We start from the raw sequence: 24,029 nt of genomic DNA, 5'->3' as shown, positions 1-24,029 counted from the left end.
CACACTTAATTTTATGGGATTCATGTATTGAGTTCAATAAACAGATAAGCAATGATATAATAGGCAAATACAAACATTGTAAGGATTTTAGATTTTTAAAGAGTAAATTCATATTCATTAAGAATAAAATACTGTTATTTTTCCAAAATATAGAGCTGGATTTCACAAAACTTAATAAAATAAGGCACAATGTTTAATAAGGCAAAATTCACATAAAATATTAGTTAATGCAAGATTACAATGTTTTGATGTTTTGGAGGGGGAAGGAAGTACTCAAAGTAGTTTAAATATTCTTTTTAAGGAATTTACCATTATAAGGTAACATTTAAATTTGATACAATAAACTATATCTTATCCATAAAATAAAATTTTATTCTTGAATTATATTGCTGAATTACTTATTACTTTTAATATTAGGCTTTAATTACATACCTAATTAAAAATATTTCAAATACAGAAATTAAGAAATTAGATCAGTCATCTTACCAAAGTAAAAGTTCAGCATCCTCTATTGATACTTTGAAGTCCCAAGCTTTATGAAAAGTTAAAATACTGGTTATTCTAAGATTTTTTTTCTATTATAATTTTATCATGAATGTAAAATGGGGTCAGAATGCACCAAACTTCAACATAAGTCTCTATACAACTACTGTAAAGTGACTGCTGAGTATAATACTCATTCTCAGTAACACATCACATCAAGGTTAATCACGAAGATCAGTGGAACGGACTGCAGGTGCAGCTCAAATGTAGAATGCTACTCGTGAGCAAAACTTGTGAAGGGATTCTCTTACACATCAGATATACACAAATTAAAGGATGTCTTACTGTTTCCAATACCAGGAATAGCAGTGTCCCAGTTCCTTCCTCTAGGTGACACTGAAAAAAAGCAGTGTTATCTCCATTTATTCAAAACCAAAGAAACAAAGCCAAAGCAGTGTGTGGTGAATGTGGATGGTTCTTTCACTGTGGCTTTCTGGTATGATAGTATATAAATAACCTTCCTAGAACTAACAGATTTTAACGTATCTCACACTATTTCCCTTAGATACTAACAAGCTAGGTAAGTAATCGTAGCATCCAAATCAGAATTGCCTGGTGAATATGTGCAGTGTTTATTAGTCAATCTTTACTTCAATTCTTAATAAACATCGAACCAAGAAAAGGATTTTTAAAATGTATTCACAGGTAAAAATATTGAAGACACACCCTCTTTCAGTCTATACTACAATAAAAAATCAGTGACAAAGCATGCTAAATCTCACAGTGCCAATCAATATATCTACGTCTGATGCTACATTTGCGCTATATATATGTGGAGTTGGTATATATGTGCTATATAAAGGGAGTAATATAAAGAAATTGCTGTTATCCTATTATGGTACCAGGCACATTTTTGAAATAAAATCCAAGAAACATCTTTCACTCATTTTATTTCAAGGTACCGTTCTTTATGACAGTGCCCTTCGGTAGCAGTGTATTGAGGTTACCTCCCTACAAGTTCTACACTGATACAACAGGCCCTGTTTCAGGTGGAAAAAAATCTCTCAAGATCAGTCTTTCTCACTCAAGTCAAAGGCCAGAGATCATGAGGCTCTCACTCTAGTTTCCCCAATCCTGGGTCAATAGAGGTTTTAAGGCACTTATTACCCTCTGACCGCAAACAACATAGGTATGTTTAAAAAGATTAGAACTATAAAAAAGCACAAAATTAAATGACTTGTTAAAAACGAAATCTGTTGATACATAGAATTTAGTGTTAAAATAGAGAAGGTGATGGTCAAGTATGCTTCTTTTATGCAGAAGAAATTAGAACTATGCATTATAGGCCATACTGCCTAAAAGCCAACACAATAGCCTTTACTGAGGTTAAATACCCAGCAAAATTTAAAAGCTCTTTGGATTAAATGAGGAGTAATATTATGATATAATAAAATCTCTACTTTTGGATGAATGGGGGATTGTTTAGGTTTTACCTAATCATTTAGGTTTTAACTAAACTAGTTTACTGTGCATAGCTAAACTAATTTTGTGTATGAACTATAAAGGGTAAAGTTTTCCCTATATGAGATCATCTGAAATTTAGCAAATAACCATTCATTTCTCTAATATGTAAATAAGTACTGCTAAAAAAGTTTTCAAAGATCAAACTGTCAGTATTTGCTTACTTTTTTTTCCCCCTACAATGAAAAGCTAAACATTAACCAAGATTATCTGCTGTACCACAAATTCTAGGTTAATGAGGTACTTCTTTCTCCCTGCAGGAGAAGCAAAGTTGGCTGGAAGAAAATCCTATCACTTGCTGGCTCTTCATTTGAGAGATAAAGACCAGCTCTCAGTAGCAGGTATTGAGTAACTGTTATAAAGGTAATAAAATAATTGTAATAAAGGTTTTCAGATGATAGTAGTTCATTTAATAACTTACAATTCAGTTACCTTAAAGGGCTTTCTTAGCTTAGGAATATCCTTGGGTGTGACTTCTCTCTCTGCCCTTTGTTGCTAAAGATTTATTTTAAACTAGCTCAGTGGTATACATCTGTAATCCCAGCTACCTGGGTGGCATAGACTAGAGGATTATAAATTTCAGGCCAACTCAGGTTAGGGTGAGTGAGGCCTTATCTCAAAAAACAACACACAAACTAAAAGGGCTGGGGTATATGAGGCCCTTGGCTTACACCCCAGAACCAGAAAAAAACTACCAAACAAACAAAATCTAACCTTCCAGCATCAGCATTTTAACATTTACAATGTTGAACAGAACTATTTGCAGTATTACTCTATACTACTGTGGATTTTTTTTTTTTTTTGGTTCGGGCCTTTAAGCTTAAATTCAGGGTCTGGGCACTGTCTGTGGCTTCATTTTACTCACAGCTAGCACTCTATCACTTGAGCCACAGTATCACTTCCAGCTTTTTCTGAGTAGTTTATTGAAGTTAAGAGTCTCACAGCCTTTCCAGCCCAGGCTGGCTTTGAACCTCAATCCTCAGATCTCACCTACCTGAGTAGATAGGATTACAAGCATGAGCCACCAGTTCCTGGCTGTGGACTTTGTTTTTATAGCGCAAGAAATGTTTCCCTGTTCGTTGTAGAGTCTAAAATGTATTTTTAAAGTCAGCAACTTAAAAATTTTAATACCAAGATGTTTAGAACAAGACAGCTCCAGAACACATTTGGAAGTAAAATACAAAGCTGAGTGAGGTGGCCCACACCTATAATCCCAGCAATTGGGAGGCAAAGACAAGAAGACTGCATGGGCTGGGAAGGTGGCTCAGTGGTAGAGTGCTTGCCTTGCATGCTCAAGGCCCTGGGTTCGATTCCTCAGCACCACATAAGCAAAAAGAAAAAAGCCGGAAGTGGCTCAAGTGGTAGAGTGCTAGCCTTGAGCTGAAGAGCTGAGGGACAGCGCCCAGGCCCAGAGTTCAGGCCCCACAACCGGACCAAAAAAAAAAAAAAAGAAGACTGCAAGTTTGAGGCCAGCCTGTACTCCATAATGAGACTCCTGATAACATAATAAAACAAAAGGATCTATCTACCTTTGTTATTACTCAAATAAAGGGAACACTGAGCATAATTGGTCTCTGTGTCAATCAGTCCCTGGCACCAAATAACATATTAGCTAACCTTCCTGTTTCCTAAATGTGTAGGACTATGTCTCTAACTCTATTTGGATTCTAGGGGTAAACATGACTAAGACTGTACAAAGCACCCCTTTCTATTTCAGATAATAGTACTGCCATTTCAATACATATTTGTCTGCTGTCTGACTCAGGATCATCTTGTTTCTAGAGGATCAAATCCTTTCTATCTCATCTTCTATATTTCTATAACAAGGAAAGTCCTATACATTACTAGCATCCATGTAGAAGATCAAAAATAAGGAATAAAATATAAAACTAACAACTAAAGTGAAGATTTCATAACAAGTTACCAGACAGGCCGGACTTGGTGGTATATGCCCGTAATCCCAATACTTGGTAGGTACAGAAAGGAAGATTACCAGTTAAGGACAGTCTGAGCTACATAAAGAATTCTAGGCCAGCCTGCATAGCAAGACCCTGTCTCAAATACACAAAAATCAAAACAAAGTTAGGCTGGGGCTGTAGCTCAATGGAATAGTGCTTGCCCTGTATGAGCAAAGGCTCTATTTCATCTCTAGCATCCCTCCCAAACAAATACAAAGTTATTAAAAACAGTTGCACATTGATCCTACATTTTAAAAACATGTAAAGAACTATCATGAACTTTTTGTTGACAGAACATTCACTATTAGTATATATCTACATTATATGGCACAGGTTAGAAACCATGTCTGCTATATGTATTTCTATTAAAGATAATGCAGTATACCTTCATAGGAAGCTGGAAAGAGTACATAGGGCTAAGTGCTATATTTACCTATTTATTTTACAAAAACTAATTCTTAAAAGATTATTCAAGCTATTACTTAGGTCAAGCTGATAGTCCATGAAGAAGTAGAAGCTGGGTCATATTGTGTTATGCTGTAATCCTAGCTACTCATGACGCTGAGATCCAGAGCAACACAGTTTGAAGCCAGAACAGGCAGGAAAAGGTCTGCAAGACTCCACCTCCAATTAATCAGCAAAAAGCCAGATTGGTAGCATTGTTTAACCAGCTAAGCAACAAGCAAGTAGGCATGAGGTCCTCAGTCAAATCTCAGTAGCACAGAAAAAAAATGTTATTTAGAAGCATTTAAGCCAGAAAAACTTGGTGTTATCAATGAGTGATTTACATAAGCATTTTAGGTTTGATGTAGGCACTGCTTAAGCAACCTTTACCTTTCATGATTTCAGTCTGTAGCCTGCTGTGGCTCAGTGGAAGATGTAAGCAAAGACTCTGTTACTTGTTGTTTACAATATACAATATAATCATTACTTCTATAGATATAGGCAGAACATTTCTAAATAATAAAAAAAATCTTACTACACTTTAACAAGGAGAAGGTAAGGGGACTCACTATAGCAGCGTCTCACAACTGCAGTCATGAAACTCTCATGTTTCATGAATGAACATACAAACACACACAAACCCTGAATTACCTCTATGATATTCTACGATAAAAATAATATATACAGAAACTTAACTGTGCCTATAAGAGGTCACCTGGCATTCTAATGCAATCTGACCTGTACATTTATGCCATTATAGGCTCTAGTCTAATCATTTTACATGCGTTGTGTTCTTTACATCAACTAACAGTTGTACTACGGTTCAATTCTACTGCACATTAAACTAGCTAATCAAAATTCGGTAATTTCTAATGGCAATAATTTGCGGAGCTATTTTCCTCCTACACTTTAAAGGTATAATAAACAGTATTTCTTTATTTTTGCTATTTATCAGTACTTTAGTTTCCAAGTGTTCCATTGTTAAACCAGTTTTACACACTGTATGAATCTAATTCCCTGGCTTTCAACTTTGGCCTTCTTGTCATGTTTATCTAACCATACTAGCTTTTCTTGGAAATATTTCAAAGGTACAGTTTAGATTAATAGCACAGGCAAGTGGGTCACATTTGGCTGCTACAAATTCTAACCTTTCCCCCACTCACAAATTAGCTTGTCCTCTACAATTTTCTGTCAAAATATATTATTCTGTCTTATGATAAACAGATTGATTAAGATTGTGGTCTCCCATTAAGTATAAAGTGACTGGTTCAAGCAGGTTCACTGCTGCTTTGTACTCATAAACATGTTGAATTGAAACCCCTTTGTACAAGTACTTAACGATAATTTAAGAATTTTTTTTTTTAAAGAGGGATCACTGCTATGTTGAAACCAAAAAAGAAGTTAAGATGGCAGTGGGCTCGGTGTGATTCACTGAGTTGTTAAAGCATTTTTTAAGGGTTCTGTATGTCAGGTTTTAGGTTGCTCTGGCATTATTTCTTGCATAAAATTCCATGTCATTGGAATGATTAAGGCACTTTAACAGTCATTGCTAGACAGATTAATAATCATCATCATCTAGAACAAAGCAAAAGTTTCAATATCCCACTTAAAAGTTATATTCTTTAGCAGTTATTTGGTCAGAAAGGCTTACGTCCTATGTAACTACCTGTGGGTTCATTTGGATGGGTCTGTCATGTAGAAATGAGTAATATAAGGAGAAGGCTCCTTCTGTGGTGTAGTGTTCAACCCACTGCCAAAGGTAGTATAGCCTTGATGATTGCTCACTTTCCTCATCTCAGCAGCAGCAGCTGGTCCCAGGCTGCTCTTTAGAATGTACCATCCTGCTGTGAACACTGCAAACTGCCATTCAGAGTGAAGTCTATCTAAACATGGAACTGGACTCATTCTAGCTGGACAGGCAGATGGAATATAAACTCTTCTTTCATGTACTCTTCTTGATGAGGGCAACAAGGTTTTTTCAAGCTGTTTCTCTGCTCAGCTTTTTATTATTTCACAGGCCCCACGACTGTGCTCAACCAAGAAGAACTTTCTGCATTCTGTGTGCAGCAACGCTGGCTTCGTCCTCGGAGTCAGACTCACTCTGGGATGTGGAGCTGTGCGAGGCAGAGCTGCAGGGGGAGGAGCACTCAGGAGAGCACAAGTAGTGCATGAGTGGGAGGCGGTACTTCCCACAGAAGTCCACAAACTTAATCTGTCTGACACAGCAGTCAAAGTAGACTCCTAGAGAAGAGAAATACAAATAAATAGTAGAAAGCAAGAACACTGTTTATGTCAACCTCCTCTTCAGCGTTCTGAAGAAATGTCACAAAGTTTTAGCTTTGGGACAGCTTAAGCAGAAATAGTAGTTGCTTCTTTAGTATTGTACAGAAATACCGAAGGGTTGAACAGTGGACATTCTGGCTGCAAAGGGAAGGCCAGAAGATTTATCTTAACAGATTTTAGTCAGAAGGTCAGAAAGGACACTGTGTTCTTACATTCCCGCCCCCCCCCCCCCTTGGGTGAGTTGGCCAGTGGCTGATGCAGATTACAGAATACTTAAAAGCATCAGGAAACTGAACCAAACAAAACCAACACCTCTTTTAATGATCTTAAAGAAATAATTAGGGCTGGGATATAGCTCAGTGGCAAAGCACTTGCCTAGCAAGTGCAATGTCCTGGGTTCGATCCCAAGTACCAAAAAAAAAAAGAAAGAAAAGACAAAAAAATACAGTTAAAAAAAGAAATAATATAAGGGAAACAAGCAGAAAGGAGATGACTTTTGGTACTGTTCTTGTGCTTATATAGTCTAATAGCTGATTCTCAGATGATCTCACTTAGTCTCGAAGAGACTTCAAACTAGTGCTCAGCTCTTCTGGCTGTTAATTTAGTGCTCCTCAGCTGTAGCCATTAGAGAAGCAGAAATGTAAGCAGGACTGAGGAAGTAAAAGCTAAAATGCCTCTGGCTTCAGCAGATCCTTAAAAAGATATGCCACAGCTTAGGCTGTCTTAGTGGTCTCAGTGTAACCAGACTACCTAGAATTGTGGGCCTCACTGTCTCTGAGAGGAATTCTCAAGTCCCACCCCAACATGTTCACCACCTAAAAGACTGGAATGAAAAGATGTGGACTAATAACGAGCAGAGAATTGGTGATTTCTGCTCTTTCCCTTGGTACTCTCACCCTAACCTTTTATGTGATATTACTTTGAAATACTAAAAAAGATACATTCTACAAGCTAGTCAATCAACGGACTGATAATACTATAATAAAACTTAGCTTCCTGAAAACAGATGGATGATGGAATCACAATGTGCCAAAATAGTATAATCCATACCTTGTCATTTACAGAAAGAGAAAACATCTCACAAAATATAAAATGCTATTTCAATAAAGCATTTCAGGGTTATGAAATAGTGTAATTATTCATTTTATATAGTTCAAATTTTAAAATAGCAATTTAAAAAGCATTCCTAAGATTAGTGGCATGACAGTACACTTAAAAGGTTTTTTTATTTTAATTGTGAAAATACCATACAGAGAAGTTACAATTACATGTGCAAGATAATGAGTATATTTCTTATCAAGCATTGTTGCCTCCTCCTTTGTTTCCCCTCCCTATCCCTTCCCACTGCCCCCACCACTACCGAAGTTGTAAAGTTCGTTTTTCGACATAATGAGTTTTACATCTCATTGTTGCAATGGGTCCACCTGTATCCTGTTTAAATGATTTGTTTTTTCTCTTCCTCTCCACACATTATACCAACATCAAATACAGTGAAAACAGGGGTTATACTGTGGGGGAGTTAAGAAGTTTTTTGAGAGAGAAAAGGAAATTGGTGAAGAGGTCCACGTTCAGAAGAGGATGAATGCAAAGGACAGGAGATTTAGACCAGAAGGCCTTGGTTCCCGTGTGTTCCTCTGCCACTGCAGTCCAGGGAGGGAGACCCCAGGCCAGGGAACATTTAAGCATTCAATTGAACACAAACTGCAACCTCCACTTCTAAGGGTAGAGAGCCAGAAATGGCCCAGAGGATGCCATCCTTTCTTTCCTAAACCCAATGTACCTTTTACGCCTTGTAATAATCTTTGAGGAATTTAATTCTTGTAACAGTTTTAAGGCAAGATTTTAAGAGGAAAATCTCACCTGATTTTGCTTCATGTGACATATATTCTCAGCACTAAAACCTGTTTTATACCTCCCATTGAAATAGATTTGTTTAGTATTTTATGAGGAAGTCAAAATAAAATGAGCTACTACTCATTAGCACCTACACCTTGATCCTTCAGGTCCTTCAGAACCTGGCTCCAATGACCTTTCATGCTTGTCTCTCTTATTGCCCTAACTGTGACACTTGGCTCCACATAGTTCTGCCTCCACTTTGCTCTGTGACTTGAAAAGCTTCCCATCCTGTCTCACTTCTCCAAAACCTAACAAAATCTCTCAAGAATGTCTCATCCCAGACCAAAGGTCTGGAAGGAGATGTTTAAAAGATCACTCTCCTTTAGTTTCCAATAGTATTTTGAATCCTTTGGGATATTTACATTACTCTGCCATATAATAGCCCATTTATTTTCTTTCCAAATGCTCTAAACTCAAAATCTGAAACACAAATTTACAAATTCTAGGATACATTCATTCTGAAATGGGCATGCATTCAGCCTATTCTCACACGTTTAATTACCTCCCTTATAAAGGGAACTGCTACAAAGAATGGTTAAGTCGTACAAAATGTCCTCCAAGTAAACATGAAGTCTCCAGACATTCTAAAAATGATTTGAATACTTCTATTCACTTTATCATACTTTTTCATATTTTATCATACTTTATAATAATTCCTAGACAAAATGGCAGTTCCTAGATATTTTCCTTGTATGAAGCCAAAAAATATTACAGGAAGAATTTTTTAAAAGGAGCCATGAGCTGTAGATCACACTTGTAATCTTAGTTATGATTCAAGCCAGCCTGGGCAGAAAAGTCCTGGGACTCCAACCCCAAAATAACCAGCAAAAAGCTGGGCTGGAGGCATGGCTCAAATGTTGAAGTGCCAGTTAAATGATATCCAAGGTCCAGAATTTAAAACCCAGTACTTGCTAAAAAACAAAAAAGAACTTTAGAAAAGGAAGGGAGGAAGAAAACTAAGAGGGTGAAATGTTTTATCTTCTTTTTCTAAAAGAAGTCTTAATTAAAACAACACTTGGGCCAGAAGTTGGCACACACCTGAAATCCTATCTACTTAGGAGGCAGAAATTCAGAGGATACAATTCAAAGACAAATTGAGCAAAAAGTTAATGAGATCCCATTTCAATAACAAAAAAGCTGGGTATGGTGGCACACATCTATGGTCTCAGCTATTTGGGAGACCTAGAGGATTGTGGTTCAGGCTAGCACAAGACTATCTGAAAAATCAGTGAAGCAAAAAGGGATGGGGACATTGCTCTAGTGGTACAGCCATTACTTAGCAGGTGTGCAGCCCTGAGGTCAAATCTAGTATGGTAAAACAAAAGCCCAACAACACTTAGATCTTCAAAATTTGAAAATAGCTAAGAAAACACAAACCCTGAATTTACTTACCTCCACATTTTGGGTTTGGGCAATTGCTGGCTGAACTCAAGTATCTAAGAAGATTCTCAGGAAGATCACAGGGAGTGTAAGAAATATTGCGGATCTTAATGGTTCGTGCAGCCAATTCCAGGAGAGTGGGAGGGTCATAGGTTAAATCCCTAACAAAACGAACAACCAATGGATTTCCTCGTAAACTCAGCTCTTCCAAATGAATAAGGTTGAGGATCTCTCGAGGCAGGTATGTCAGCAAGTTATTGTGAAGACTGAGGGAACGAAGGGAATGCAACCTGGAATGAAGGCAGCACAGGATCAGTGGCTGGGGGCAGCACGCCTACTAAAAAGGTAGGAGAGCACGAGTGTGTGTACGTGTGCAGAGCTCTTTGTAAGAATAAACAACTATTATGAAGGCTAAGGGAGGAAAATGAGAAGCTTATGTCCTGGCTGAGGTGAATGCTAAATTTTAAGATTTTGGAGGACATATTATATTCAGATACCTAAAGATTCATGACACAATAGGAATGTTACAATAGAATTCAGACACAGTAAGAATGTTAAAGTCTTTTAATAGAGTTCTTCATATCCTATCATCAAGTTACATAAAAACCTGGGAAATCTGTATCAAATTAATACTGTATTTTTTTGGTAATAGAAAACAAACAACAAATACTGAGGAATAAACTAGAGCTTTTAAAAATAACATTAAAAGCCAGGTGCTAGTGGCTCATGCCTGTACTCTTAGCTACTCAGGAGGCTCAGATCTGAGGATCACAGTTCCGAGCCAGACCAGGCAGAAAAGTCTGTAAGATTCTTATGTCCAATAAACTACTCAAAAAAAATCTGGAAGTAGCACTGTGGCTCAAGTGGTAGAGCATTAGCCTTGGGCAAAAGAAGCTCAAGGACATCATGTAGGCCCTGCATTCAAGCCACAGGACCCCCACAAAAGTAAAAAACAAAACAAAAAGGAACATTAAAAATAACCTTACAGCAACCTCTAGGCTAAAATTATAATGTTTAATTTGAGACAACCTAGTTCTTTTTCATTTCTCCCTTCTCTCCACTCCTCTCTCATTCCTTTTTTTTCCTCTTTGAAAGGATCTCTATGTAGCCCAGGCTACCCTTGTGGTGCCTCAGCCTCCCAAGTGCTAGATTATAATTATGCACTATCATGCCGGGTTCCTAATTCATTTCTATATATAAAACATAAAAGGCTAGGAATAGTAGCTCACGCATGTAATCATTACTTGGAAGCAGGCCAGCCCAGGTAAAAGTTTGTGAGATAGTATTTCAACAAACTATGCAAGGTACTACCTACCTGTAATCCTGACTAGACAGGAGGCAGAGGTAGGAGAATCACGATCCAGCAAAAACCATGAGAGCCTGCCTAAAAATAACTAAAGCAAAAATAGGCTAGGTGCTTGACTCAGGTAGGAGAGCACTTGTACAGCAAGCCCAAGGCCCTGAATTCAATCCCCAGTACTATAAAAAAATTTTAAATTAAAAATAAACAAAACATGGGAGGATTAAGACAATTTCTAAACAAATATGTCTGTATATATATGAGCTGAATGAATCTACTCACTGTGAAAGCTGAGGAGGCACACTTTGGATTTTGTTGTCACATAATACTAAGTAGTTCAGAGAAGGCAGATTTGCTAATTCTGGTGGGATTTCTTTGATGAAATTTCCTCCAAGATACAAACACTCTAAACTGCAAAAGGAAATGAATGGAGACAAAAAAGAAAGTAAATAATAGACAAAATAATCCAATGAGTCTACTGTAATTACCACATTTCTTCTATTCATTTAGAAACATCCTAATAAGATTGGTTATGTGCCATCCAGTTTCTAGAGAAATAATCCAGTCTTTAGGGAGTGGATACCATAGCACAGCAACCAAGACCTACCAATGTTAGACAGTGCTGTAATTAAATACATGTTAAGTCCCAACACAAAGCATTATATGATTAAAAAGAACAATTCACAAATTATACAGGATAAAAGGAAAGGACAGGCCAGGACAGGCCAGGCCAGGGGAAGGGAAGAACTCACAGCAATTCTTATTGGAAAAAGCTTTCCCAAAGTGCTGAGACTACAACTAGGCTGAATTAGCCATGTCACTGAGAGGAAGAGGAAACATCAGAGGAGGCTTTGGAAGGCTCCATGAGCACTTTTTAAAGCAAAGAACTCAATTCCATGTGGTATGTGTGGGCTTGATATAATAGGCAATGGAAAACCACTAAGAGACAACGATTCATACCTGAGGTGTCTCTACATTTCATCTTTGTTCTTGTTTTAGTGAGTACATTCTTCAGAGGCTGAATAAATTATATGTGAAGTCAAAGTTCCAGAGTTATCTTGTTTACTAACAAATTAATATTTTAGACCACATGTATTACATGTATAGCTATTAAATGAATGGCTCCTTCTAGACGACTTTTGCAGGGATGGTAGAATCAGTTCATATAATACACATAAAAATAGAGACAATGTACAAAGGAGTATATACAGAACTTTTCCATTACTGTTATTTTTGTCTTCTATTACTCTGCTACTGATGAGAACAATTATTCTTTTAAAAATACTTTCAGGGCTGGGAAGGTGGCTCAGTGGTAGAGTGCTTGCCTTGCATGCATAAGGCCCTGGGTTCGATTCCTCAGCACCACATAAACAGAAAAAGCCAGAAGTGGCGCTGTGGCTCAAGCAGTAGAGCGCTCGCCTTGAGCTGAGACACAGCGCCTAGGCCCAGAGTTCAGGTCCACGACTGGCAAAAATAAATAAATAATAATAAAAAAATACTTTCAAAGTGCAAGAAAATAGCCTAGGAAACTCTTATCTAAACTCCCAAAGAAAGAATTGCCAGGAATACATTTAAAGACACACACAAGATGTAGGCCCCATGTACTAATTTGGGGCTCAAGAAGTGGCAGGAGGCCATAGGTAGGAGGATCAGTGTCCAATCAGTTCTAGGCAAAACAAAACAAACAAAACAACTCCTCCAGATGCTATAGCCAAAGCAGAAAAGGTTGGAGACATGGCTTAGTGGCAGAGCACCTGTCTGGCAATGCAAGGTCTTGAATTCAAACCCTGTAGAAATAAATTTCTTCATAACTTTGTTCCTTCTTAACCTCTAATAGAGTCTACATTTGTTCATGGTTTTATGTGTGTATTGAACTTGTCAACAGTAATTCAAACAATGAATTTCTCTTATTTTCCTTTCTTACTGGTTAGCTTCTTCCCTTTAGTTGTTGAATTTTGCTCTCCATATATAGAAGCATACTGCACTCAAAATTCCTGACTATCTAAACCTTGGTGAAGTGTTTCTTAATAGCTTAAATCCTTCTTTTCTCAGTCCCAAGAGACTGTACCACCACCCTTAACTTCACTTTTGTTTTTGTTAGCATTTCTTTCACTCAATTCTAGTTCCACAACTTACCTGTGTACAAACTCTTAAGTCAGTTACTTTCTTCAGTATTACTATATGACATACACAATGCCCATGTCACAGAAATGGAGGGACAAAAGAGTGAACAAATGCAGCAGTAGTACTCACTAAACACTATGTTGAAAATGAACTAGACAACTTGTGGGTAGGGATGGAAGGGGAAAAACAGAGAGCAAGGGAAGGGATGACACTGTCCCAAAAGAAATGTACTCTTTACCTGACTTATGTAACTGTAACCTTTCTGTACATCAGCTTTATAATCACAACAAAACCATTTTTAAAAAAAACACCAAAACCGACTTTTTAAGGTCACATTATATATATATATATATATGTGATGTGACATATATATATAGGCTTTGTAAATATCACTCTATTTTATGTGCTTATATTTTATCACTTTGTATTACTGCTTATATTGTTTTTCAATTCAAAAAACAAAAACAAAATGCCCGTGTATGACTGTTACAGTGTAATCAAGCAATCAAGTATTGCTCAGAGGAAGCTTGTACTGTAATGAGGGGAAATGCATTTCTCTAAAGGCTGGGCTGTAAGTGCTCTAGGGAAGAAGAGGGACAATGAGGTGGCCATGGAGGTGATTTTTCAGATGGGGGAACATGGTGACCAAGAAAGAGGCCCAACTGTTCTCAAACTTAGATCTTCATATTCTCAGCCTCACATGCTTGAGTCACTGGCACCCGACTTCTCTCACTTTTGAATATTAGGTTAGCTGGGCATAAAATTCTAGGACAGCCACTTATCCTTAGCTTAGCATTAGGAAGTTGCTATTTCATGATCACATTAAGTCAATGGTATTACTGTTCCATTGTAGATATTCTGCTTCTTTTGTTTACTCATTAGGAGCACTGAGCATTTTCCCTTTCCCTTTACTGGTCTAAAGATTGACTTCAATGAGACAAATATCAGTTTAGACAGCTTTTTCTTTAATTGTTGAAATTTCAGCCACTATTACTTCATTTTCTTTAGATTTCTCTTAGTTTGAACTTCAGGATCTAATCTCCTTTTCATCTTTTTCTACTTTTCATTTGCTCTCCAAGTGACATTACAATGGGATGCTTGTGAGTGACGTTGCTTATGAATTCCCAGCTGGTGTCATACCATTTAGTGAGCTCTTAATTATAGTGGCCTCTCAGCCTTAGCACACTGTAAGGGCCCAAGCCAGTTCCTGAAAGCAGGGATGGAACCAAATCCTCTACCTCACTGCATTACCCATCTTAACCAAGCTTTTATCCTAATGCTTGCAGTTTGGGGTGACAGCAAAACGAGTATGAATTTCTGATTATATGATTCATTCTCATCACTGATGGCAACTGTGGCATATAATTTTTTTCTTTCCTTGAGAATTTCCACCTTCTCATTTTAAGGAAACATTTTGTGGCCTCTCTTTAGAGTTGCTAACATCACCATTCTGGTGCTTTGGGGACATTGTTAAAGTCAAATATCCTGTGATCTTGTTGACTACTAAGTGGCATACACAGTGGCCACACTGGCTGCAAGGCAATCCACATCTAGGATGCGATGGCTCAAGATTTCAACATGCTACACAGAAGGCAGAGCAATTTTAATCTTAGGAAATGTCGGTTTCTGAAATTTTCCATTTAATATTTTTGGACTACAGTTGACCTATTAACTGAAACCCAAGAAAGTAAAGCCACAACTCAAGTGGTAGAGCGCTAGCCTTGAGCTGAAGAGCTGAGGGACAGTGCCCAGGCCCAGAGTTCAGGCCCACGAACGGACCCAAAAAAAACAAAAACAGAATGTAAAGCTACAAATAAGCAGAAAGGGGAAGGGGAAGGATACTTTATGTGTGTATGTGCACATGCGAGTGTATTCTTCATTTTAAAATGATATACTCAAAATCCTCTTTTGAAATTGGTGGGTATAACTAATCAGATCATGTTAACCAGCATGTTAAATTTGTATTGTCAGTCTTATTCCTCCCAGTTTTTAGGTGACAATGGAATTTGCATGTGAGGCCTTATGTTTGGTAGGCAGGCACAGTTTCAATTAACCACTGGGGCCATGTTTCAAGGCCTATTTTGGATTAGTTATTTTTCAATCAGGATCAGCCTTGGATTGCAAACCTCCTACCTATGTCTCAGAATCACAAGTACACACTACCAGTTTAAGCCTTTGGTTGAGCTGAGTGTCTCATTTAAAAAAAATTTTTGGACCTCACATTTTTATTTCAAACTTTTTAAGGTGATATATAGAGGGGTTACAGTTACTTAAGTCAGGTAATGAATACAGGAAGAATCATACATTTAAATATCAAATTTTCTTAAGGTAGTATGAGAAAAACTGTCTTTGATCAAAGTTGGTTGCTTAAAAGTTCTTTCTTTAGGGGTTGAGAAGATGGCTCAGTGGTAGAGTGCTTGCCTTGCATGCATGAGGCCCTGGGTTCGATTCCTCAGCACCACATAAACAAAAAAAGCCAGAAAGTGGCGCTATGGTTCCAGTGGTAGAGCGCTAGCCTTGAGCTGAAGAGCTGAGGGACAGCTCCCAGCCCCAGAGTTCAGGCTCCATGACCAACCAAAAAAAAAAAAAAAAAAAAAAAAAGTCCTTTCTTTAGATAGGTGGCTCCAATCTTGTCCATTATTCTGCTAAGACAATATCAACAAGTACAGAAAGGAAAAAATTAGGAAGGATTTTTCAAGGTTTTTCCAAGATGGAATTAAGACTTATCTCAGATTGCTCAAGAAATACTAGAGGGTAAGGATATGTTTTGAGATTACTTGTGTACTGTTAATCTTATTTCAAAGTTTTTTTTTTTTTTTTTGGGGGGGGGTCCGGTTGTGGGGCCTGAACTCTGGGCCTGGGAGCTGTCCCTCAGCTCTTCAGCTCAAGGCTAGCGCTCTACCACTTGAGCCACAGTGCCACTTCCGGCTTTTTTCTTTTTGCTTATGTGGTGCTGAGGAATCGAACCCAGGGCCTCAGGCTTGCAAGGCAAGTGCTCTACCATTGAGCCACCTTCCCAGCCCCAAAGTCTTTTAATAGTCATTTTATGTAAATATACCTTACCCTATTCAAACTAGCCAACTGCAAGCAGATTATGAACTTGAGCTCAACCAAGCTGAGCAGAGGGCAGGATCTTTCCACATTAGGGATAAATAGGGGAGCTGCATGCCCACATTGGTGTGCTTGCTTTGCCAACACTCTTCTGCAGAAGTAAAATTTGCTTATTGAGACAATTCTTTATTTTTGTGTCTATCATTCTGACTCCAGTGATTCTTGGAGGCTATATTTATAACAGTGTCTTCCCTATTAAATCATTTAAAATTTATTGTTTGCCATAGCACTTTAAAGCACAGTATACATTCACAGGGAAACACGGGACTAGATGTTATTATCTGAGCTTGTCTCAAACTAAAACCTTACAAGGGCAGATGTAGAAACAAACTGACAGCCACTAACTACACATTCGCATCTAAACCAGAACAAGCATTTTTATTCAAACTTTACCACATTCTATTTATCATTTCCAGTTGCCTGTCTCTTTCCTAAGATACCCATTTAGTATACACTAGCTTCCAAACATTCCAGGGCAGTTATTTTTAACTTCTGTTTTGACAAAAATCCTTGTACTTAGCTTTTAAAGCCAAACTGAACAGTGAAAGAGAGGCCAGTACCAGAAAAAGAAGGGCATTCCTTCAAAAAAAAAGACTGTGGAAAAGTACCAATGACCAATGGGCTCAAACCCTCTCCATATACATCTAGCAGCCTGATGCCAAGAAGCACTGAAGCTTTCTTTCATTTACTTCCAATTTGTCTAGTGGTGATAAATTATTAAGTTCTTCTTTAATTAAAGTCTAAGCCAACTGAGGAATTTAGAAGAAGAAATAGGTCAAAATACAAATTATCCCTACTTTGTCATCACATAAAGCAAAAGAAAGTCATGTCAAAGCCAAACAAACTTATTTTCTGAACAACAGTCTCACATTTTAGTGGACAGAATATACATTCACAACCTTCAGTTCACACTGACAGTGTAATTTGGTACAAGAACATGAAGTGAAAACATAAGGCTTACAGCACTACTTATTTGTTATACTTTGAAAGCAAACTTTCAGAAACTTTATTTATTACTAATGTATATATTTATTTATAAAGATTTTTGCCATCAAGGAAAAGTATCAATAGCTTATGAAAACCTCCCTGCTAAACCTGAGCAGTCAATGACATCACTAAATGAAGAATGAAAATGCAGCTGTTCCTTCCTGGAACAACGATGGGTGGGGAAAGGGCAAGTTTTCATAGATCACATATTGTGCATAACATTTAGCTTTTTTCCTTTCAGAACTGGGGCCTGAACTCTGCACCAATGTACTTGTTACTGCTCTACTACTTGAGCCACAAACTCTAGACTTTTTGCTTCAGGTTTTCTGAGAGTCTCTTACTTGTGGCTTGTGTCTACCTTGGATCATGATCCTCTGAGTATCTGGGATTACAGGTGCACACTCTCATGCCCAGTTTACATATTGGAATGCTCCAAAATAGTAAGCCTGGCTTAAAAAGTAACCCATTTAGCTCAATGGCAGCTCATCAATGGTAAGACTTAGCAGTGTTTTAGACTGAGCCAAAAACTAACTCTGACACTACCTGGCTTCAGTAAGTTACAAATATGTAATCTCAGCTTCCTCACTAGTAAAAGGAAGCAGGTGGATCAGGTTGTTACCAAGGCTGGGATCATTCTGCATTACCCTTTAGGCCTATATTCAACCAGAGTTCATGGTCTACATTTTTACTGGTTTCTATCAATAAAGAGAAATAGGGGATAGAACCAAAAAGTAAAAACATGGGTGTAAAAAAATTCCACATATTACTGAGCCAAAAACAACAGCCATGAACAGCACAGTCCTAAGGTCCAGAAAATAAGGTCAAGCAGTGATTGACTTGGACCAGTCCTCCTGATGACATATGCTACCAAAAAAAAAAATGTTCTGGGGGCTGGGAAGGTGGCTCAGTGGTAGAGTACTTGCCTTGCATGCTTGAGGCGCTGGGTTCAATTTCCTCAGCACCACATAAGCAAAAAAAGCAGGAAGTGGCATTGTAGCTCAAGTGGTAGAGTGCTAACCTTGAGTTGAAGAGCTGAGGGACAGCACCCAGGCCCAGAGTTCTGGCCCTATGACCGGCAAAAAAACAAAACACCAACAACAAAAACAACAAAAAACTACAACAAAAAATGTTCTAGCCCTACTTTGTACTGTGGAAAATTCATGGGTTTGATATCAGAGACCCCAGGGGTCAAGTCCAGTTCCACCACTTACTGGCTTTATTATGTTGAGACTTACTTTCTCCAAACCTGTTTAGAGGCATGTGTGTCACCTCACAGAATCATGAGAAGTTTTAAAGTACATACTGAGCACCTATGACTGGGCTCTACCACAGGGCATTTTAAATATTCCATACTTAAGGGCATTTCATACCTAGAACATGCTAGGCAAGCACTTTATATCACTGCAACAAGCCATACTGCTTTTTTTCTTTCTTTTGTGCCAGTTCTGGGGCTTGAACTCAGGACCTGGGTACTGTGCTTGAACTTTTTTCTCAAAGCTATACCAATTGAGCCAAGGCTCCATTTCTAACTTTTTTGGGGTGGGGGTAGGGGATATCGATTAGAAATAAGATTCTCAGACTTTTCCTGCTTGTGAGAAAAAAAAAAAAAGTCTTTTCTATCAAAGTATGTTACTTAAAAGTTCCTGCCTTGGCTTGAAAGTGAAAGAGGGACTGCTTTGGGATAAGGAAGGAGTTTTGAAATGTAAGGTTTTTGTCTTAACTGCTTTTTCAAAGGTGGAATTAAGACACATTTCAGAAGACACACCTCAGATAGTTCAAGAAATAGCAGAAGTTGAGGATGTTTTGAAATTACTTGTGTACTGTTAATCTTATTTCAAAGTCTTTTAATGGTCACCTTATGTAAATATATTACCCTATTCAAACTAGCCAATTGCAAGCAGATTGTGAACTTGATCTCAACCAATCTGAGTAGAGGGACAGGGCCTTCTGCATTAGGAATAAATAAGGGAGAAATCTGCCTGCTCTGTGTGCTTGCTTGCCAGATTTCTGGCTGATGGTACATCATCCTACAGAAGTAAAATTTGCCTTCTGCTTTATTTTCATGTCTATCATCATGACGCCAGTGGTTCTTGAGGAACATGTTTGTTAACACTGCCCCAGCTCTTGCTTTTAATCTCCATCCTACAGATCTCAGCCTCCTAAGTAGCTAGGATACCATTTACCAGTGTGAGCCACAGACATCTGACTGCCAGATTGCTTTGTTAAGCCAGGTTTAATCTTCTGGCACATGTATTTTGGCTACTTCTTTTTCCTTCTAATAGAAATCCTTGCCCTGAGTTTCTCGTTATATCAAACTTCAAATGAGATGTTTGTAACTGTTAAAATGAAAAGGAACCAAGACCTGTCAATTTTACCTCTCACTGTGTCCCAACTCTTCCCTCTCATACCTTCTTGTTTCAGTACATTGATAAACTACTATTTCTCATACTACTACTGACCACCTTTCTAAATGCCTTTCACTTCCAGTCTTCTGACTCCACTCCTACACAGTAACAGCACTTCCATGCACTAAGAATGAAATCCAAATCCAGCAGCCTGGGGCTTTTACATGCAGTTCTTTCTACCTAGATTGATTTCCACCACCTTCACACCATAATTATACTCTTCCTTCAAAAGCTCAATTTAAATGTCACCTGCTCAAGGACCAAACCAGGTCAAGTTTCTCTGTTATTTTGCCCCAAGTCATTCTGCAAGTCTTCACAGAACATATAGCTACTGTAATTAAATAATGAGGCTAAATGTCTGCCTCTCTGCTTGTATCTAGGCTCCACAATGATAGGATCACATTTACCATATCCTTCCCAGCACCTAGACAATTACTCAGATGAACTGCTTCATTTTGCAGATTAGTAAACAGACCTTAGGAAGTATCAGATAACTTGCCCCAGGCTGGGAGGCCAAGAGTTCTCATTCCCAGACCAATGTTCTTTTTACTGCACTTATCCAGAAGGTTCCTACAGCTCAAACAGCCCGGTTTATCTCTGACAGCTCAATAAAGGAGGTGAAACTGTTTTTACAGATGGAAGATACCCTCATTTTGTTTCGACTTCTCAGTCCCCTGAGCACACTTAGTATCCAGTATCTCTACTTCATCCTTCCATTAAATTCAATACTCATTTATTGAATAATCAGTCCAGTAGGTGAGAAAATTCCTGTAGACAAGGTATTGTAATTAACAGCGAGGCAAATGTGGTACCTAAGTATTTTAGCACAAATTGTGCAGGGAGCAGCAGTAAAGGTTTTTGAATAACAAATGGGAGTTTGCCAGGTGGAAGAACACACTCCAGGCAAAAGGACCCGTGCATGTATTGAGGGGTTCTACAGGCATTCAGGGGCTCGGCCAGAGTTGTCTACGTGCACCGGAACCTGCAAGCCATTTCCCCTATGTGCTGGGAAAATGCATGGTTCACTAACTCCACAAAGGGTACTTTACTGCTGGACTTACAGAGGAAAGAAGGAGGCAGGTCAAAGCAAAAGGCTCGCACTTTGATCCACAGGCATGGAAAAACCACTGGAGATTTTTGAGCAAGGAAGTGATGACCTTAGATTTACATCCGTTAATGAGTACCCCACCCCCTCTGTTCGGCTCACTCCAGGGATTCAACAAAGACAGGAAACAAGACAAAAAGAAAAGAAAAGAAAGAAAAAGAAGAAGGAAGAAGGAGGAGAAGAAAATAAGCCTTCCTGGGAAATCTGCACCGGGCGAAACACTGTGACATCGGCAGTTTCTTTTCTTTCTGTGGCCAGTCCTAGGGCCTAACTAACTAAACTCAGGGCATTCCCCCCCTCCCCCCCAGGCTAGATAGAGCTCTACCAATTGAGCTCCGGCTCTACATCGCGCTTTGGGGGCTTTTAATCGGAGATTCTATCTTTCCTGCCGGGGTTGGCCTTGAACCGTGATCCTCAGATCGCAGCCTCCTGAGTAGCTAGGATTACAGGCGCGCGCCACGGGCGCCCGGCTGCCATCTTAATAGGTCTTAACTTTCGAGTCCCGCAGGACTCGAACTCGCAAAGACAAAGTTAGGTGACAAACGACCGGCGTGTCTCCCCTCCCCCCCCACCTCCGGGCACACGCCCGCCCCCCACCCCCCCATGGCCCATCGGGGACATGTCTCGCTCACCTCTGCAAGTTCTCGATGTCGGCCGGGATGCTCTGCAGCTGGTTGCCGCCCAGGCTGAGGGTGTGCAGCGCGCGCAGCTCCAGCAGCTCGGGCGGCAGCTCCTGGAAGCAGTTGCCGCTGAGGTTGAGCACCTGGAGGCTGCGGCAGAGCGGCGACCGCGCCAGGCCCTTGGGCAGCGCGCCGGGCCCGCCGAGCCGGTTGTTGCGGGCCAGCAGCGTGCGCAGGCCGCTCAGCGCCAGCAGCTCGGGCCCGAGCGCCGTCAGCGCGTTGCCGCTCACGTCCAGCAGCTGCAGGTACGGGAAGCCGCTGCCCAGGGCCCGCGGCAGCGACGCCAGACGGTTGTGAGGCAGCAGCAGCCGCAGCAGCGCTTCCCGGGAGCCGCGCCGCTCCTCGCCGCGCGCCTCCAGCTCCGACTCCAGCGTCTCGGTCGACACGCTGAGGCGGGACCAGTTCAGTTCGGCCTCTCCGGTCGCGGCCACCGCCGCTCCGGCCTCCTCCATCCCGGAGGCCAGGCCAGGCCGCGCCGCGCCGCGCCGCGCCGCGCGTGACCACCCGCGGGCCACGCCCCCTCCCCTTCTCCCCTCCCTCCCTCTCTGGAGCTCTCGGACGCCCCGGAACCTAAAAGGAGAGCTGCGGCGGAAGTGGCGCGAGAGGAGCGCTAGCCACGCGCTCGCGCCGACCAAGTCACACGACGCCGGCCGGGCGTCAGATGTGCGCGCGCAGCTCAGAGAGGCGGGGCTTAGGGGGCGTACGGCTCGCGTGGCACGCGGCCTGCGGCGCGCGCGGAGGGGAGGCGGGAGCTGGAGGCAGCCGCGGGGCCGCCCGCTGTTCTCTGAAGGGGCTGAGGGTGAGCGGTGCCACCCCTTTTATAGTCCGGGCAGCCTGGTGACCTGTCCCGGGCCTCCTCAGCAAACAGCCCCAGGACTGCTGGGCTGGCCCTGGGGGCGCGCGCGCACCGCGGGGCCCCGCCCTCTTGGGCTCTCTTGTAGAGGTGGGGGGGATGGGGGAACCCCCTCGTCCGCAGGGGTTTGGGGGGCACGATCGGCCCGACCGCAGCCCTGGGCATTCAGAGCCCCCTTCCCAGTGTGAAGGAAATCAGAACCCCTGGGGCCGCACTCCCCCTTTGCAGTTAGATAACCGTGGGTCAAGGATGTGACTTGTATTTCCTTTGTCTTCCCACCCCCCCCAAAAAAAACTGGATGGTGCCTTTCCCTTTTATCCCCTCAAGCGTGACAAAAGTAAAAATAAGCACCCCTTCCCCCTCCCCCCAGCATGGTCAAAGTGAGGTGTAAACACCCCTCACCCCCCCCCCCAATTGTAGAAGCACTTTTTTTTTTGGTCTGTTAACAGAGACTAGGAGTGGGGGGGGATAAAATGGGAGTTCAATGGAGTTATTTGATTTTAGATAGCTCGAATTAATTGGGTCCGTTTGACAACTGAGAAAGCAAGCGTTGAGCTTTTGAAAACTATAGTTCAACAGGGGAAGAAAAAAAAATCCTGACTCAGGCTTCAGTGTAGGAATTGGAAACATCTTTTTATTCTTGCCCCATGATTCTTTGCCCAGAGTACATTTTGTGATTTTTGTCACAAGTCCCTGGTAGAAATAGTTTATTAACTTATTTAACTAGAAAGCTAGTAAGTGGTATGTGTCATCAATGAACATTCAATTGCCTTTTTCCTCTTAAAAAACACCCCCCCCCACACACACACACACAAAAGGTAATGTTTCTTGTCACTGTTTTCCATGAGAAACTTCATGCCTCCTTGCTCCACACCGCCAGAGTTTAATTTTTGGTTAAGCTGTTGTCCTGGGAAAATTTGCTTTGTCAGTTTAACAAATCATGGGTGGAATGTTTTTTAAAGCCTTCAAAAGATAGGCCTCAGAAGAAAATCAGGCAGTCAGAATTTCAGCTCACAGGACTTGCAAGTAGCAAGGTAATCTGAGAAGCCAAATCCTGCTGAGGGTGACAAAAGAGTGAGGTAGTAAGGACTTTTAAAAGGGTTAAGAAATGGCCGGGATCGAGTGCTTGCCTAGCATGCAAGAAGCTGGGGGTTGGATTCCTCAGTACCAGGGGAGGAATGGAGCCCTGGAGAGTGAAGACAGCAGAAAAAGCCAGAAGTGGTACTGTGGATCAAGTGGCCTTGAGCAGAAGAACAGTGCCCAGGCCCCAGGACTAGCCTCCACTGCCCACCACCCCCCCCCCCAAAAAAAGAAAGAAAGAAGAAGCAATCTTTGTGGACAATTGTGTTTCTCCCTTTTGAAGCTGTTTTACAGGGAAACTAAATTTCAGTGTAAAATGCTTATCTCATGCTCAGAGTACTCTGCTATCTTTATTTTTGTATTCTCCCTTGTACCAACACATACCACCAAAAGCAGGATTCTTGCAAATAGCTTGAATT

At 40.5% G+C, this 24,029-nt stretch overlaps 1 protein-coding gene across 1 annotated transcript; it reads right to left on the bottom strand.

The window, feature by feature from the left end:
* Window positions 1-6,341: 6,341 nt before the first annotated feature.
* On the bottom strand, window positions 6,342-22,164 carry Lrrc58 (leucine rich repeat containing 58). Its single transcript, XM_070030135.1, has 4 exons — window positions 21,630-22,164; window positions 11,548-11,676; window positions 9,978-10,255; window positions 6,342-6,647 (listed from the first exon to the last, which is right to left on the bottom strand). Exons 1-4 carry the CDS (start codon window positions 22,127-22,129, stop codon window positions 6,439-6,441), a joined length of 1,116 nt encoding a protein of 371 aa, XP_069886236.1. The 5' UTR covers window positions 22,130-22,164; the 3' UTR covers window positions 6,342-6,438.
* Window positions 22,165-24,029: the final 1,865 nt, after the last annotated feature.

Source organism: Dipodomys merriami, unplaced genomic scaffold (genome assembly GCF_024711535.1).
Source record: "Dipodomys merriami isolate MVZ:Mamm:240054 unplaced genomic scaffold, mDipMer1.0.p SCAF_2, whole genome shotgun sequence".
Classification (NCBI taxonomy): domain Eukaryota; kingdom Metazoa; phylum Chordata; class Mammalia; order Rodentia; family Heteromyidae; genus Dipodomys; species Dipodomys merriami.
Note: the sequence above shows the minus strand (reverse complement) of the source record. Positions and strands in the feature narration are given on the sequence as shown.

Coding starts and splice junctions, on each gene's coding strand:
- Lrrc58 (XM_070030135.1), bottom strand. CDS start 22,129: ATGGAGGAGGCCGGAGCGGCGGTGGCCGCGACCGGAGAGGCCGAACTG. Junction 11,677..21,629: donor GACATCGAGAACTTGCAGAG/GTGAGCGAGACA, acceptor TTCCTTTTGCAG/TTTAGAGTGTTTGTATCTTG. Junction 10,256..11,547: donor GTGCCTCCTCAGCTTTCACA/GTGAGTAGATTC, acceptor CCTTCATTCCAG/GTTGCATTCCCTTCGTTCCC.